General features: G+C 40.4%; 1 protein-coding gene across 1 annotated transcript; it reads left to right on the plus strand.

Moving 5' to 3' along the window:
* Positions 1-181: 181 nt before the first annotated feature.
* Positions 182-14130, plus strand: GTPBP6 (GTP binding protein 6 (putative)). The gene is made up of 10 exons (XM_065417155.1): positions 182-530; positions 3479-3616; positions 6097-6167; positions 7654-7784; positions 8821-8891; positions 9890-10048; positions 10574-10782; positions 12238-12386; positions 12815-12967; positions 13560-14130. Exons 1-10 carry the CDS (start codon positions 182-184, stop codon positions 13681-13683), a joined length of 1554 nt encoding a protein of 517 aa, XP_065273227.1. The 3' UTR covers positions 13684-14130.
* Positions 14131-16884: the final 2754 nt, after the last annotated feature.

Here is a 16884-nt window from a genome sequence, read left to right on the forward strand (position 1 = left end):
AAGCAGCAAGGGGGCGGGGCTTGGGGCGCGGGCGCGCCGCGGAACGTGTCTGGCGGCGGCCGTGGTGGTTTCCTGGAGAACATACGTGGGAAGCGGAGCGCGAGCACGAGCACGTACCCCTCGCGCAGGCCTAACGGCGTCCGAGCGCCGGGCCGCCCCTCTTGCGGTACCAGGGCGGGCGATGGGGTCCGGGCTCCTGCTCCGAGGGGCCGCCGCTCTGTGCGCCCGGGGGCTCCGCGCCGCAGCGGCCGGGAGGCTCTGCCCGCTGCTCCCCCGGCCGCCCGCCCGACTCCTCAGCACTGGGGGCGCCTGGTGCCTCCGCGCCGCGCTGGGGCCGCCGGGCCAGGGGGAGCCGCCCCGGAGCGTGGGGCGCGGGAGGGGGGCGGCGTACAGCGAGGAGGAGGAGGAGGATGGTGATGAAGCGGAGCTGGAGGAGCTGCTGGCCCCAGGGCCGCCTCCCGGGGCCCAGCGGCTGCTCGTGGTGCACCCGGCCGTCAAGTGGGGAGCGAAAAAGCCCCAACTCACCACAGGTGAGGTGCGTGGGACTCACCCCCCCCCCACACGGTCCCCAGTGATCGGGGCACCAGCCTCGGCCCCCCCAATCCTCTTTTCCCTGTGCGGGGAGATGCGTCTTCCTTAGGGTAACATCCTAGTGGAGGGAAGGCACAGGTCGTTTTTACCTTGACGTAGCGGGCTGACATGGGACCCTACTCCCCCACCTGGGATTTACCTTGAGTCGTTTCCTCAAGGTGAAAACTGCCTGGGCCTTGTCTTTATGAGGATTTTACGCTATCTTGAAATACAACACTCAGCTTTTTTTGCAGTGGAGACGGGAACCTCTCCAAAGCTAACTACTCAAACACTCACACTTGACAGATTAGCACAGTAGATTGAGGCCTGGTCTACGGGGGGTGGGGGGGAATCGATCTAAGATACGCAACTTCAGCCACGAGAATAGCGTAGCTGAAGTCGACGTATCTTAGATCGAATTAAAATTATGTACTTTGTGTCCTCGCGGCACTGGATCGATAGCCGCGGTTCCCTTGTCGACTTTGCTTCCGCCTCTCGTGCTGCTGGAGTTCAGTTGTCGACGGGAGAGCGATCGGGGATCGATTTATCTTGTCTACACTACATGCGATAAATCGATCCCTGATAGATCGATCGCTACCCGCCGATCCGGACGTACCCTTACTAACTTAGCCTCTGTGTAATGAAAAATGCTTGTGTGTCCCTCCTATCATGTCAGTTTCTTCAGGATCTTTATGAATTAAATAAATCTTCAAGTATGTTAAATGTTGTTACAAAGCGAACAATGAGCAATTGTTCTCCATCTCTGCAGGCGGTAGGACAAGAAGTAATGGCCTAATGACACCATGGGAGATTTAGGTTAGATATTAGGAAAATCTAACTATAAGGGTAGTTAAGCTCTGGCATGGACTTCCAAGTGAGATTGTGGAATCTCCATCACTGGAGGTTTTTAAGAACAGGTTGGACAAACACTTGTCAGAGATGATCTAGGTTTACTTAGGCTTTCCTCAAGGTAAGGGGCTAGACGTGATGAGCTCTCAAGGTCCCTTCTAGTCTTACATGTCCATGATTCTATAATTCTAAATATAAACTTTAACTTGGGAGGCAAGCAGGAATGTTTGGCAAACAACCAGAGAACAATTTATATTTTTTAAGAGGTTTGCTATATATTTCTTTCACATTATCAAGATACAAAGTCAAAATGGCCAACAGTTCTAGATCAATGTATGTTCCCCCTTTTAAATACTTAATGCCACATTGACAATGATTTGTTGCAAACTTAGGTCTTGATTCTAAAAACACTTATGGACATGATCAACTTTATTCAGGGCTTGTCTTCACTTCAGTGTTAGCTCTAGTTATCTGCACTCAAGTTGACTGAGATTGCAGCATAACCACTCCAACTCATGCTAGGCTATCTGCTGCAAAACAACATTCAAGCCACACAGAGTAACTGAGTCCCCATTACATTATTAGCTCAAACATCAGCGTCACTTAAGTTTCAAGACAAATGTTCCAACAGTCCAGTTAGTTCAAGTCTAAAGCACCACTTAACTCGTGCTACAGATTTTTGTGTGTGCACAGGAGTCAAGTTAGGGGCAACACTCAAATTATACCTCAAGCTAACAAGGCATTGAAGATAAGCCCCTACATGAATAGTCTCATGGGGTTGCTAATGTGCTTAAAGTTAAGCAAATGCATGTTTCCAGGATCGGGGCCTTGATAAGGCATACTGAGTTGTGTCTGGTTTCATTTCTCCACAACTGCAGCTAGTTATAGACATGTCAGTCTCTCTGGGATAGTAAGGAGTTTTGTCTTGGGTGACACCACTCCAAATGCTCCTGTCCTGCAGAAATCTGTAACAGAAAGCACTAGAGATCATATAGTTTAGGGTATTTTACATTTGCATTTGATTCCTTGTCCTCTTCTTTACCAGTCTTATTAATAGGAATGTTTCTAATATGGTCGTAACAGCTGTTAGTGATTTTCAGATATCATCCCTTCACTGCCACTTTAGTAGACTTGTGCCTCAACCAATGCAGCCAATCTGATGAGGAAACTGTTTTGTCCAGTATAACTTTAAGGCACAAATTATGGGACTTCCACCACTTTCTTTGGGAGACTATTCTTCAGCCTAATTTCAATTTATCTCACTCACAGGAAGTTTATCTAAATTTAATTCTAGTTTGTCCATGTTGCTGGCCACAACCTGTGTTGTGAACTGTTTTCGGAAGTGCTGTTTTCAAAACTACTAGATGTACTAAGATACACATGAAACAAACTGGGTCAGTGGTTCTCTTCCATTTCTGTACCATTATCTCATGTTACAAACAAAAGAAAGTTTTGCACTCTCTTCCTTCTGTCTAGCCAGAAAGACAAAGAGGATAGTTGTGAAATCTATTTATGTTTCTAGTAAAGCAGGAGTCAGTATGGCTGCCTGTTGTTGTTCTGTCTATGAACCAGCATCACTGATGATGTCGGGAACAATGTGAACGACTCTACAAGTTCTTGAAATATTTCTACAAAGCAGTAAGGCGTTAGCAACATTGTTTTGCTGTCACAATTTTCCCACCATCTTTCTGTAAGTAGGGTTAAACAAAAATTATGATAGTAACCCTTTTAGGACTGAAATACAATGTTGATGCAAATAACTATGTAATTTCCTTGTTAATTTGTGCAGATTTTTTGCCAATATAGTTTATACCAGTTCCTCAAATGAAAAGGACTTTTTTGCTGGTATAACTACATCTAATCTAGGGCTTTTGCTGTCCTATTTATGTTGGTGAGGGCTATAATTTTTTCACATTCCTAACCAACAGAGCTATGCTGGCAAAACTTTTTTAAGTGTAGACCAGGCCTCATTGTTTATGTTCTTATTGCAAATGTTGGAAATCTGTGTGCAGAGTTAGGACTGTATACTATAACCTTTTTTCTTTTTCTAATACTAAAGCTGAATTACAGATCGCTGAAGCTGTTGCTCTAATAAACACCCTTCATAATTGGACAGTTTTAGATAAAATAATTCTGTCTACAAAAACTCCCGACAAGAAGTTTATTTTTGGCAAAGGAAATTTTCAGATTCTGACAGGTAAGAAGAAAACCAAAGATTTCTTAATTCAATATATCATACTAAGTGAAAGATTTTTACCCTTCTTAAGCTAATTAATTATTATTGCAGACACAGGAGAGAGCTAAGGTTCTGTCTACTCCATAGGCAGGTTTACAAACAGGCTTCGGAGATGTTGATTAAAAACATGAAAGATGGAAATAACCAATACTTGCTGTAAGGACTTGTTTTTACTGCAACAGTTAACATGAGTTAGTACACTTGAGTTACTCTGCTCGACCTAGTCTAGCTCAAGTGAGAGTGATGATGCTGTGAAACAACATTTGCACTACAGAATGATTGGATGAGCTATAACTCCAGCTCTTGAATCCCCACTGCTAGCTTGAGCATCAGTAGCACTCAATTTCCAACCCACCTCCCTGCCAGTCCAGCTAGCTCAAGCCTAAAGCACTTAAGTCGAGCTAGAGTTTTTGTTGTGGATGGAAGTTGGGTGTGGGTCAAAACTCGAATTTTAACTTGAGCTAACAGTACAGTGAAGACAAGCCCTAAATGTGTGATATATAGTATGATTCTAAATACCTTAAGGGCCCAGCTACTCAGCAGAATCCACAAACTAGCCAGTAGCAGATGCCAACAAGAGGAATGTGTCCTAAGCCCTGCCCCTCAGGGAGTTAAGCACCTCAATCTAGGCTGGAGGGAGACACACACAAACGCCAATTTCCTCTCTACCCGGGGGGGGGGTGCTTGACTCGCCACCTCCACCCAGGCCTGCCCACACTCCATCCCTTCCTCCAAACCCCCACCCTGGGCCCCACCCCCACTCCACCACCTTCCCCCAAGCCCTGCCTCTTTCTGCTCCCACTCCACCCCTTCCCCCAAGGTCGCACCCCCACCTCTTCCTGGCCCCGAGCGCATCCTGTCCCTGCTTCTCCCCCTCCCTCCCACCGCCTCCTGCACTGGGGGAAGATTGGCTGCCAATGGGTTCTAAGCACCCGCTAATTTTTTCCATGGGTGCTCCAGGGCTGGAGCACCCATGGAATTGGCACCTATGGAGACATCTCTGCTTGGGATCCACAGCCGTGAACCCTGTCTTGGAGTCAGTCACCTAAGCTGTTTCTTGCAAGGATGGTGGCTGCACATGCCTAACTCCACACAAAATTGCTGGTGCAAGTGGATCTCCCTTATAACCTTTAGCCCACAGGGCCGCCCAGAGGGGGGAGCAAGTGGGACAATTTGCCTCGGGCCCACAGGGGCCCCGTGAGCCCTGGCCGAGAATCCCTTCCCTGGCTACTCACCCGGCGGCGGTCCGGGTCTTCGGCGGCGGGCCCTTCAGTCGCTCCGGGTCTTTGGCGGCACTTCGGCAGCGGGTTCTTCAGTGCTGCTGAAGACGCGGAGCGAGTGAAGGACCCGCCGCCGCCGCAGACTTGGAGCGCCACCCGGTGAGTACAAGCGCCGCAGCGGGTGGCGCCTTTATGTCTACTCCCCTGCTTTCCCCAGACCCCCTGAATCCTCTGGGCGGCCCTGTTAGCCCAGTGGGTAGAGCACTCATCTGGGATGTAGGAGTCCCCGGTTCAGTTCCCACCCCCACCTGATGAAGTTAAGCGATGTAAACATGGGTGAATGCCCTAACCACTGGACTATAGAGTCATTCTCATGCTCTCTGGCCCAATGCATATTTAAGTAGTTCTACAAAGTTGACTTGCTCAGTAGGAGAGATGAGAGAGACCAATGTCAGACTATCCTGTAGCCCAGTGGTTAGTTGGGAGACATCTGTTCAGGAAGAGGGAGGACTTGAACCAGGTCTCCCATATCCTGGGTGAGTTCCCTTTAGCCCACTGTCTAGAGAATCAGGGAGAGCTGCCCCCCACTGCCATTTTGTATGTACAAAGTAGGAGGGAGAACACCTATCGTCACCTGGTTGGAGGAGTGCATTGGGACTTAGGTGTGATAAAGGTGTCCAGGCACTGCCTAAGGCAGCAATGTGCATGCCTAGAGGCAGAAATTTAGGCGCATAAGGGACTTTCACAGCAAAAATGTACAGCGAGGGAGTTTGGGCCCCTACAGGGTAAGGTGACAGCTGAACAGCGATTTTGAGGATTTCATTTTCACCTACATTTTACACTTAGGCACCTAAATCCTTTTGTGGATCTGGGCCCTAGTACTCTTCTTAGTCTCCATGTGACAGCAAGAAGCATCCTAGCATGTTTGTTGGCAATCTCAACAGCCCATAATCCATGGACTGAATGGGCCTGGAAGCAGAACTTTATCCTGTCATCCTTGTTGGTAGTCCTTTTAGAATACACTTGAAACACATAGTCGCACAATGTGAAAGCATGTGCTGCTATGCCTGTTCTGTGAACAAAGAGTGTACTTTTGTGTACTGTCAGTCTGTTATTTCATGAACACTGCATTCACTTTTTAACATATAATTAAAATAGCCTTTTTGCTCTAGATTGGCATGAACCATTACAAAATTACACAGTGCAATCCTCTTTATTTAGAAAAGATTAAAGGATTACCGCACATAACAGCTGTCTTCTTGAATATAGAAAGGCTCTCTCCACTGACAAAGGTAATTTAAAAAACAATATTTAAGTGTATTTTTTATGTTCTACATCAGTGGTGGGCAATCCCATCAGGGTAATCCAGCCACGGAGCTGCGGGCAGCCGTGCAAATGTAAACAAACTGTCTAGTGGCCCACCAGCGGATTACACTGATGGGCCACGTGCAGGCTACAGGTTGCCCACCACTCTTCTACATCCAAAGATTGTGTTTGGAATGTACTGATGCTCTGAAAAGTAAAGACCTACTTTTGACTCAAAAGCTGCACATGACATTTTTTGAAGGCAATCTGGCCAAATTTATGCCTGGTGTAATCAAACCTAGTTCCATTGACTTTATTGAGCATTATGCCTCTTACTTCATGGCTGAATTTGGCTCACCAACATCCTGGTAGTCTTTTAATCTGGGTTCTACTCCCAGCTCTGCCACTGATTCATTGGTATCTTGGACAAGTCACTTAACTTTTGTGCCTCAATATCTCCATCTGTAAATTGGGGGGAAACTTAGCCTTCTTTGTAAAGCACCTCAGGATTTTGGGATGAAATGTGCTCTATGTTAAAATGCTAGGCATTAATATTTAACATGAAATTAGTTATAAATGCAAGCTACACATATATTTGAATTTTCATGTACTTCTTTTCTTTACACTTACCGGTGTCCCTTTAAAACATACTTAAAAAGTAACAATTTATAAATTTTAAAAAACCTTAACTTAATTACTGATGATTCCTTTGATGATGAAAACTGGAAAAATTAAAAATGAATATGCTTTTCACTATTTATGCTGTGCTTTTATTTTTTGCATTTCATTTAGGGAAATAGAAACCACTGGTACTTGTCCCTTAGACATTGTAGTGATAGGCAATTTTAGAAAAGCACTGAAAATAGTGTCACTTTCTAGTTCTCATGCATAAGCAACATCCTGCACTGTTTTGGTTGCAAACTCTGCAATAGAATATTATTCCTTACAAAGTGGTTTTATTTAAAGTGTTTAGACGATTATGGATAGCGTTTTTGTAAAGATTTTAAGTTCCACATTTTTTGACAAAAAGAAGACACATTTTTCCCAAAAGTTTACCAGTTTTTCGTCGTCCTCTCATTTGTGGAAATCTTTCTATTCATATTAGGTTTTGTAAAAGCTTGTTTTACCAAACTTATATCTTGGACATAATTTAACATGACAGTGGCCATGATTCAACAAGGTATTTAAGAATGTGTGTAACTTTAAGCACATGAGCAGTCCAATGAACTTCACTGGGGCTACTCATACTTAAGCACCTTACTGAATCAGGGCTGAACCAGCTTACAGCAGAAAAAGAACTCTGTGTAAGCTCGCAAGCTTGTCTCTCTCACCGACAGAAGTTGGTCCAATAAAAGATATACCTCACCTACCTTGTCGCTCTGCAGTTTAATTTCTTCACCCTGCTGCATGCAAATTGACTTATCTACATTGTCCTAAAAAACTCTCAGGTTATCTTATCTTATGTTTTTAAAGAAAGAACTGGAAGATGCTTGGGGAGTGACAGTTTTTGACAGATACACAGTTGTCCTTCATATTTTTCGTTGCAATGCTCGGACTAAGGAGGCAAAACTTCAGATCGTATTGGCTGAAATCCCGCTTCTCAGGTACCTTTGATTGTGCAAATAGCAGATGTTAGTATTTCGATATAATATAAAGGCATTTTCTTCACAATCACTAAAATGTTAGTACTATTCTTGAGGGGGGGGAAGTCAATGGTTCTTTTTTGTATAATATGCTTTATAGCATGTTATGCCATAAACTGTCCAGAACAGATTAGAATATAGCATTGCTTTAAGCTTTTCACCATTGACTAGCAAAAAAAAAAAAGAAAGAAAGAAAGAAAAGAAGAAGCCGTTCACGAGATATCCTTACCAAATAAATTTCTCGTGTGAATTTCTAGTTCATCCCAATCCCAGTAACCTGCCAGGAACAGCAGCAGCAACTTTATTCTTAGAAAATATATGGCAAATTTATAGTATATAGGATTAGAATTTTAGCTCTCAACAGAGGAGTTGAGAATACCAGATTAGAGTCTGGTTGATTTGTGTGTATTCCACATCAAATACACCTCTACCCCGATATAACGCTGTCCTCGGGAGCCAAAAAATCTTACTGCGTTATAGGTGAAACTGCGTTATATCGAACTTGCTTTGATCCGCCGGAGTGGGCAGCCCCCCCACCCTTCCCACCCGAGCGCTGCTTTACCGCGTTATATCCAAATTTGTGTTATATCGGGTCACGTTATATCGGGGTAGAGGTGTACTGGCAAGTTTAATAAAGTATATGGTATATTTTGTATAATTATCATTCCTATCCCTGACTGAAGTCAGTGGGAGTTATGTATGTGCATTTGAGAGTATGATTGGCTCCCTGAAATTTTGGCTCAGTCATTTTTTTTGCAGTTATTTGCTAACTGTGTTGTCTGTTGGGGAGCCAGGAAATTTGGATTCCATTCCCAATAATGCCACTTAGCCATCATATGGCCTTGGGCTAGTCACTTAACTTCTCTGTGTCCCAGCTTTCCCAGCTGTAATATTAAGTTATTACTACTTAGCCATGTTTGTGAAGTAATTTTAAGATCCTTTAATTAAAGTCACTGTATTTACTTTGGTACAAATGTTACTCTTCTTCCATTGCCAGAACAAATCTGAAAAATGAGATGTCTCAGTTAGATCAGCAAAGAGGTGGATCAAGATACATCATGGGTTCAGGTAAAGTGTAAATATGTATGTGAACTGTAGGATTATCCTCTATAATCTACGATCAGGTTTAATTGCTTTTTGGAAGTCGTGGTAGTTGTGACCAGGGTGGATTGATTTAAGAAAAGACTATTTAAATCAATTTAAATAATTATTTAAATCACCAAGTGGAAAGTCTTGATTTAAATTATTGATTTTAGTCAGCTTTTCCATTTGTACTTCAGTTTGTTTTCTAAAGAAAGGTGCATTCTCATTGGCTGATATAACCATTAAAATATGTTAATTTACAACTAAATAGAGCCTTTATACTAGATTTGGTACAGCTGTTTGCTATCTAGTAGGGTACACTGACTATAACTGTATACGTTTATTTAAGCAATTATATAGCTTAATATTTTCAGATTCTTATTGTATATTTTTAGTATGTTAGAAAATGGTGAAATGATATATTGCTTATTTACTAGATAATTTAACTGTTTGCTCGTGGCTTGTGTCAAGCTGCATTAGGTTGGTAACAGGGATTTAATTAAACACATAAAACAGCCTGTAAAATGTATTTTTATTAAACAAAACTACCTTAAATATTTTGGATACATAAATTAATGTATTTTTCCATGAGTAAGTTGCCCGGGTGGGTGGAGTCATAAATACTCATGATTTGAGAATTGAGCCAATCAGAGCTCAGGTAGGGCTTAGTGGACGATTCTGATGACATACATGACCATATACATATACACAGACCACATTATTAGTATTTTTAAAATGCCTAAAGATGTGTTAGTTGCCAAAAAGGGCAATGAGCAGCGTATATGGTTGCTCTGGTATGACACCTTTAAAAGTCAATTGTAACTTTGTCTTGGTTCTGTCTTAGTTAAGCAATTGAATCCATGTATTCTTAAGACTGCTTTGAATTTGTATTGTCAGTTCTCTATCACTGTTTTAAGTAGTTTCCTAACACAGCTTGATTTCCATATTGGTTATTCAGCCACTTATTAGTTTATATTCTTTAGGCGAAACTTTCATGGAAATACAGTATCGTCTCTTGAAAGAAAAAGAATTTAAAATTAGGAATGCCCTGGAAAAGCTGAGAAGAAAGAGGTCTGTACTCCGAACTCAGCGTGAAAGGCGTGAGTTTCCAGTTATCTCAGTAATGGGCTACACTAATTGTGGTAAGAAAAAACTCCTGAAATTATAACACAGAAGAGCTTACATTTCTAATATTTAATTAGAAGCACTAGCCAAAATCCCATTTCAGCATGCATGGGCTTTGTGTTACAGAATTTTAATTAGTTCCCTGATTGTGTAATGAATACATGTCAATGAGTATTTTGGTAGAAAGGCAAACAATGCTTGCTGTTTGTTAGTGAGATCTGCTGCACTTCTACCTGGATAATTGCTCAGTTCCAATTATTGTCAGTAGGCATTCTGCATACTGTACAAGGGGAGATTATGCCTCTTAATGTGTATCCTTATCACTGGTCAAAATGGATACTAGGTTAAGACTCCATTCTAACTTTATAACTTTCTGGAGACAGCCAGCAGATAGTAATTATTTTCAATCAGTACCAACATGAGCTGGATTTACACTGGTGATCTAGGGGTAAAAGTTCCTGTATCCCATTGAGTCATGTATGTTAATCTTACTTGAAGCAGTCTGTTTAAATTGTGTTTTATTCAGCTCTGATTTCTGTTAGGGAAAACCACTTTGATCAAGGCATTGACTGGAGATGAAGGACTGCAGCCTCAAGATCAACTGTTTGCCACTCTTGATATTACAGCTCATGGTGGCTATCTACCCTCACACCTGGCAGTTATTTATGTTGACACTATAGGGTTTCTCTCTGAATTGCCCCATGATCTCATTGAGTCCTTTTCAGCCACGTTAGAAGATGTGGCTTACTCAGTAAGTAATTGATTCTAAAACATATCAATGTCTGGACTATTGTCTTTGGGACAGTTTTCATCTTTGCAGGGGGTGGGAGTTAACTGGCTTGCTGTTTATAGTGGCACATCTGACTAGCTTTATTGCAACATTTGGTTGGTGGTGGATACTATTGTCACTATTGCACAATATCTTGTGGTAAGCCAGTATTCCACTTTTATGTTTTGTGTATTTTTAAGTGACAAGATTTCAGAAATAAAATGTATACAAAGTATCCATGTCTGTTCCAATAGAATTGTGTAAAAATCTAGATAGAGGTTTACAGATCTTTGAGAATAGCTTTTTTAAAAGAAAGGTGTAGGGAGAAACTTTTTAGAAATTTGTTTAAAATTAAATTTATTTCAGTACCATTAAATAACAGCCCAGTAGGTGTGAATAATCATGAAATTAATTTAAATGTACTTTCCAAAGACTTTGCTATTAAAATGAATTTCAAATGGCATGAGAGCCATACAGTTCATATACACTCCCACAGATATGTAAACACCAAGTTAACATATAAAACTCACAACAATGACATTTTGAAAGCTAAGACTCCAACTGTCTTTATTTGTCCTTTTCTGCCTAGTTATTGCAGTTTATGCAAGATGTTACTTTTGGACCTCAGTGTTTAGAAATTTTTACAATAATATGTAGGCCCGAGATGCTGAACCATTTCGAGTCAGGTTCTAAAAATAAAAGGTTGCTATATTTTGGGTGCCTGTAGTGTGTCACTTGCAATATGCTTCTTGCCCACATCTCTGGTCATGGGTGCACCAAGGTCTAATACTGTATATACAGTTTGTGCCAACAGATTTATTGCATACCAGAGGTTCTCCATCACTGACACAGGTGTACTAAAGGCTATGGGAAAGAATAAAGTTCTAGAGTGTTTTATTGCATTACAAAAAGCATGTGTTACCTAATATCCCAGTTTCTGGTGGCTAGGATAAAAATCACCGCCCGTCTTACAAGTTTTTTGAAGTGGGGTTTGAGTTGTTCTTTCTTTACCTCCCCAAAATTACACAAGCAGGGTTTGGGTTTTTTTGGTGTTGGATTTCTTCAGGGATATTACCTCTCTTTCCACTGTATTTTTCAAGTCCCTATCTTTGCTCAACCTTGGCTTGGAAGGATGAGCCAATTTCTCCCTGAAACCTAAGAAAATCATAACTAACTTGGTTGGGAGGGTTTGTTTTGAGGCCATATGAGGCAGTTGCAACCCTTTATGGACCTAAGGACCTGCTACACATCTAGCCTTCCACTTTGGAGTAAACATTTGGTCTTGATTTGAAATCTGTTCGAGAAATACAGCTTAATTTGTTAACCTGTCTGTGTACTCTCCACTACAAAGGAATGTGTCTCATGAAAGAAATGCCAAATATTATTTTAAAACAGCCATTATCACCAGTAATTATATTGTGTACTTATATTTGCTAGGATTTAATAGTTCATGTGAGGGACATTAGTCATCCAGAAACTGCCCTCCAGAAAGCAAGTGTTTTGTCTGTTCTGAAGAATCTTAATCTTCCAAGCCATTTACTGGATTCAGTTGTAGAAGTTCATAACAAAGTGGATTTGATAGAACGGTAAGAGGAAAAGTACAGTTCTAAAACTGTTATTGCACTTTAACTCGTGTTTCCTAGTTGCATTGTAGCATTTACAAGTATTTACAAATACTTGCAAAGAATCTAGTTTTCCAGACCTGCAGGGAGCTTCCAGCCACCTTTTGTATACACTACTAGGATACTGGTTCCTCAGTCCTTTCCTTATATAAGGATCTGGAGAGCCTTGTCTTTAGAAGTAAAATAAGATCAGACCTCATTATCATCTGCAGATAAGATGTCTGTGTAGTCAGACACCAGAACCTAATATACAGCCAAATAGTCTTTTTGGAACATGTCCAGCCTTTACTCTTTTTAGAGGTACAACCCCTCATCTGCTGTTAAATTCCTGCATCTCAGTTAAGTCATCTGCTCTGCCAGCACATCTCTAGCTGACAGTTGTTGTCTTCCAGGTATCAGTCCCCTGAAACAAATACTATAGCTGTTTCTGCTCTTCTTGGATATGGATTAGAAGAACTGAAAGAGGAGATTGAGAGATTAGTTTTGAAAACAACTGGGAAAAAGATTCTAACAATTAAAGTCAACTTAGCTGGACCTCAACTAAGGTAAATAATTGTGACTTCTATAGTTAGACCTTTTGAAAGGCAGGGGTGTGTGTGTGTGTGTATACACACACACACGCACATATATAACTTTATTTTCTGAGAAGTTGACAAATTGTATTAATTTTGGTTTCAATCTGTGATAAGAATGGGGAGACAACTTTTGAAGTTTTGTCTGACCAAACTCAGATGAAATGATATAGTCTCCCAAAGAAGTCTAGATTCTGCTTTTTAAAGTGTTCTTTTGTAGGAGGACATATGAGAAGTGATTTTTCTATATTGTTTTATTTACTATGTATATGCATTCAAATATTTTTTTTCAAATGATCAACCTATTGGAGCTACAGCCACGGTTGAATCCAATAAAAGACCACAAATCTTAGACATTTTGTGAAGTATTATACCTCTTTTCAGAACAGGAGTAGCTTATTTTGAGAGCAAAAATAAGAATGTTTCCCTTTGTTAGGCTTATTTGTTTCAAAGTGTGGACTTGCATTTAAAATGTATATAAATGTCATGTACTTGATGTAAAATAAAGGCCTTGTTTTGTGCATTATTGAAAGCCTGTAAGATGCTGATGAGTTTCTCTTTTCAGTTGGCTGTATAAAGAAGCAACAGTTCAGGAAGTGGATGTTATGCCTGAAGATGGCACAGCCAATGTGAAGGTGATCATAAGTAATTCTGCCTTGGGCAAATACAAAAAACTTTTCCCACAATAACAAGTTATTTATTCTGTGCAATACTCTTTGGAAAAAGAACTAATCAGCTGGCAGTAAGGCTATTTGAAATGAAGGTAATAATCTCTGTGTTCATATGCAGTAGAGATTGTCAATCCTGCCCACTTGAGTCTTTTGGACACATGACATTGAGCTGAAGCTGGAGCTATGTGAAATGGTGTCAGTGCTTCCTAAATGCCTCTGCATGGGAATATTACAGACCTCCAGCCTCTTTCCATTAACAAACACACATCAAGGAAAGCACTAATTTCAAACTCTGAAGCATTCGTCAGTGTGTATTGGAACTGCACAAAACTGCTCTAAACTCTGGCCCTGGCGGATTTGTGAACCACTGTGTGGTAACCAAATTCAATTTCAGCAAATTGCCAAGTTTATTAAATCATGTATACTAGTTTTTATGTAACAGGTTTAAGAATAAATATTGTGTATTACTCCTGGTCCTGGCCACTTTTATTTCATGATTGGAAATTATAAACTATAGAGGGAAAAGAGAGATTGCTTGCCACCACACAGTTGCTTAAACATCTTATAAATAATAGAGGTTGCTGTGTTCATTAAGCATTTTGCTTACTAAAAGGTTAGTACAAAGGATTTAGTTAATTATATGAGGGTAAAAAGTGCATGTTTCTGTGGAGTTTTAAGCAAGGAAATAGAAAAAACAAACTTTTCTACAACACATCTCCAAACAAAATAAGAAACTACTACCTATCCTTGAATACTGTGTTTTAAATATTATGGAAGATGTTAAGGGTGAAGTTAAATCTTTCCTACTTAAGAATTGATATCACAGTGTGGGCCAGAGCTATTGACAGAACTCATCTGACTGTAAAAATCAATAGGGATTTCTGCATCAGACCTGATGGCACAATACGTTGTAGGGCTATTATGAGCTAACCACAGGATTCCAGTACAAGGAAGCCAAGGAAATTATATCTCAAATTTAAACTTAGAAGAATGTAATATTTACAAAAAAGGAGAGGAAAAAAAGACTATGAATGAATAGGAAACAGAAACTGTAGCAACACTAGAGAGAACTGTGAGGCAAATAACTCTGTGTGTATCATAGAAGTGAATAAAAGTTTGTTTACTAGGTAAGATAATACTGTGCAGAAAAACATATCTAAATACATGTAATACAGCATTTTATGCAAATGACACTGAAAAAATTTATATACACTTTTATAAATCCAACAAAATACTTCACTGCTATATACTAACAGTAAACAGAGAGGACATGGATAAGAAATGCCATGACAGACTGGCAGACTTGTTTTTAAACAATGTTTGGGTTTCCATTGACACACCACCCATAAATCAATGTGAAGTTTCACAAAGAGGCAATTTCTTTGCCATTTCTGGAACTCAAATATGATTTGGGGTCAAATAACATTTGAGTTCAGTCTCATCTCTAGTGGATGTTTGTTCATCTTAACAACCCACCACTGGTATAAAAAGTGTGTTGTGCATCTAAAGAATGAGGTATACTGACAGAGCTGCAAAATAAAGCTTATGCTACACAATGAAGTTTATACAACACCTGCCTCCTCTGTTCCTGGCTCTTGCCAATGATTGGTCCTCACTTTCATGATCAATAAAAATGCACCTACTTTATCCAAAAACTAAAACAGAAAAATAGTATTAACAATCAGTGCATGGCATAAAACCCATGATTTGCAATGTACAAGTAAGTCCAGATATCCAGTATCTGCTTTCGTTGCTATTTTGTTAAGTAAGAGAGGGGAAAGTCTGTTTTCAGTTATATAAATATTAATCTAGAGCATAATTTAGGCTGGAAATTGGAAGATTTCTGACCATCAAAGGAGTGAGGTTCTTGAACAGTCTTCAGCTGGGGTAGTGGGGGAAACAATTAGTTTTAAAATGGAGCATGATATGTTTATGAAAGGGTTGCCTACAATAGTAGGGGACTGGACTTGATGACCCAGGTGGTCACTTCCAGTCCTATGAACTTGGAACTCTACTAAAGATACTCTAGATTTACATCAGTGTAAATTAAAGTAGACTTTAGTCCATAGCATATTATAGTTCAATTGAAGTGTGAAAAACATTTTAAAAAATCTTGCTTGTCTTTTACTGGGCACTACATAACAGCCCCTTCATTGAAGACATTTCACGCTAAATGGGCAAAAATCTACTCAGAGGGCCCAGTTGTGCTACCTTGAAGTCAGAATTGGCATGACTATAAAATGGGGGCAATATCAGGCCTTAAGAATATGTAGTAAACAGTAGTATGTTAGCATAGAGACTGCTGATGAACATTGTAATAATAAACTTACCAGGATGTAAGACAGACACTAAAGGATCAGTTCAGTACCCTCTTGGGTACAGTATTGCCATTTCCCTCCAAGATGCCAAAATGCCCACCTGATGACCAACTTGACATATTCCAGTATAATGCCAAGATTCTTTAAGAACACTATCAGTTTTGATAAATTTACTTACAGGCATAGTAATAATGCTTTAGATTATCAAAACAATGTATTCTAAAAATCTAATTTTCTGTTTGCTAATTATGTTATGTACTTTTAACATTTCATTCACCTTGGCCCATGAAAACAAACTACACCTCTGCCTCGATATAACGCTGTCCTCGGGAGCCAAAAAATCTTACCACGTTATAGGTGAAACCGCATTATATTGAACTTGCTTTGATCCACTGGAGTGCGCAGCCCCGCCCGCCCGGAGCACTGCTTTACTGCGTTATATCCAAATTCGTGTTATATCAGGTCGCGTTATATCGAGGTAGAGGTGTAATCAGTTTCACTGGTGCACATACCCAGATGTTTAGGTTGCAAACACACACACACACACACACACAAATATTTAAATCCATAACTAACTTTTTTTTATTGAAATAACGAAACTATTTGCATTAAGAATACATTTAAAGAAAAAAAATCAACAGTAAACAAATTTATTTTCTCTGTTTTGCGAAAGATGAGTAAGGTTCTTAGGATATTCTCTAACACCAGTTACTGCAATATTTATGCTCTTCCCAGCTAAATTACACCTACGTGGCAAGGGCTCTAGAGAACTTAAGGAGAAGCCTTCTTGCTCTTCTTCCTCCCCTAGTTATAGGAAGTTTTGCTTGCCATAAGCATTGTGTATTTTAAAGTCTGATTTTGGTACAAAAGTGTCAACTAATGAATCTTCACAACATACCTG

Source organism: Emys orbicularis, chromosome 1 (assembly GCF_028017835.1).
Source record: "Emys orbicularis isolate rEmyOrb1 chromosome 1, rEmyOrb1.hap1, whole genome shotgun sequence".
Taxonomy (NCBI): domain Eukaryota; kingdom Metazoa; phylum Chordata; order Testudines; family Emydidae; genus Emys; species Emys orbicularis.

Bases quoted from the DNA above. Each gene is read 5' to 3' on its own strand.
- GTPBP6 (XM_065417155.1), top strand. From the start codon at position 182: ATGGGGTCCGGGCTCCTGCTCCGAGGGGCCGCCGCTCTGTGCGCCCGG. The intron at 3,617-6,096 runs GTAAGAAGAAAA...CTCTTTATTTAG, and splicing joins AAATTTTCAGATTCTGACAG to AAAAGATTAAAGGATTACCG. The intron at 12,387-12,814 runs GTAAGAGGAAAA...GTTGTCTTCCAG, and splicing joins AAAGTGGATTTGATAGAACG to GTATCAGTCCCCTGAAACAA.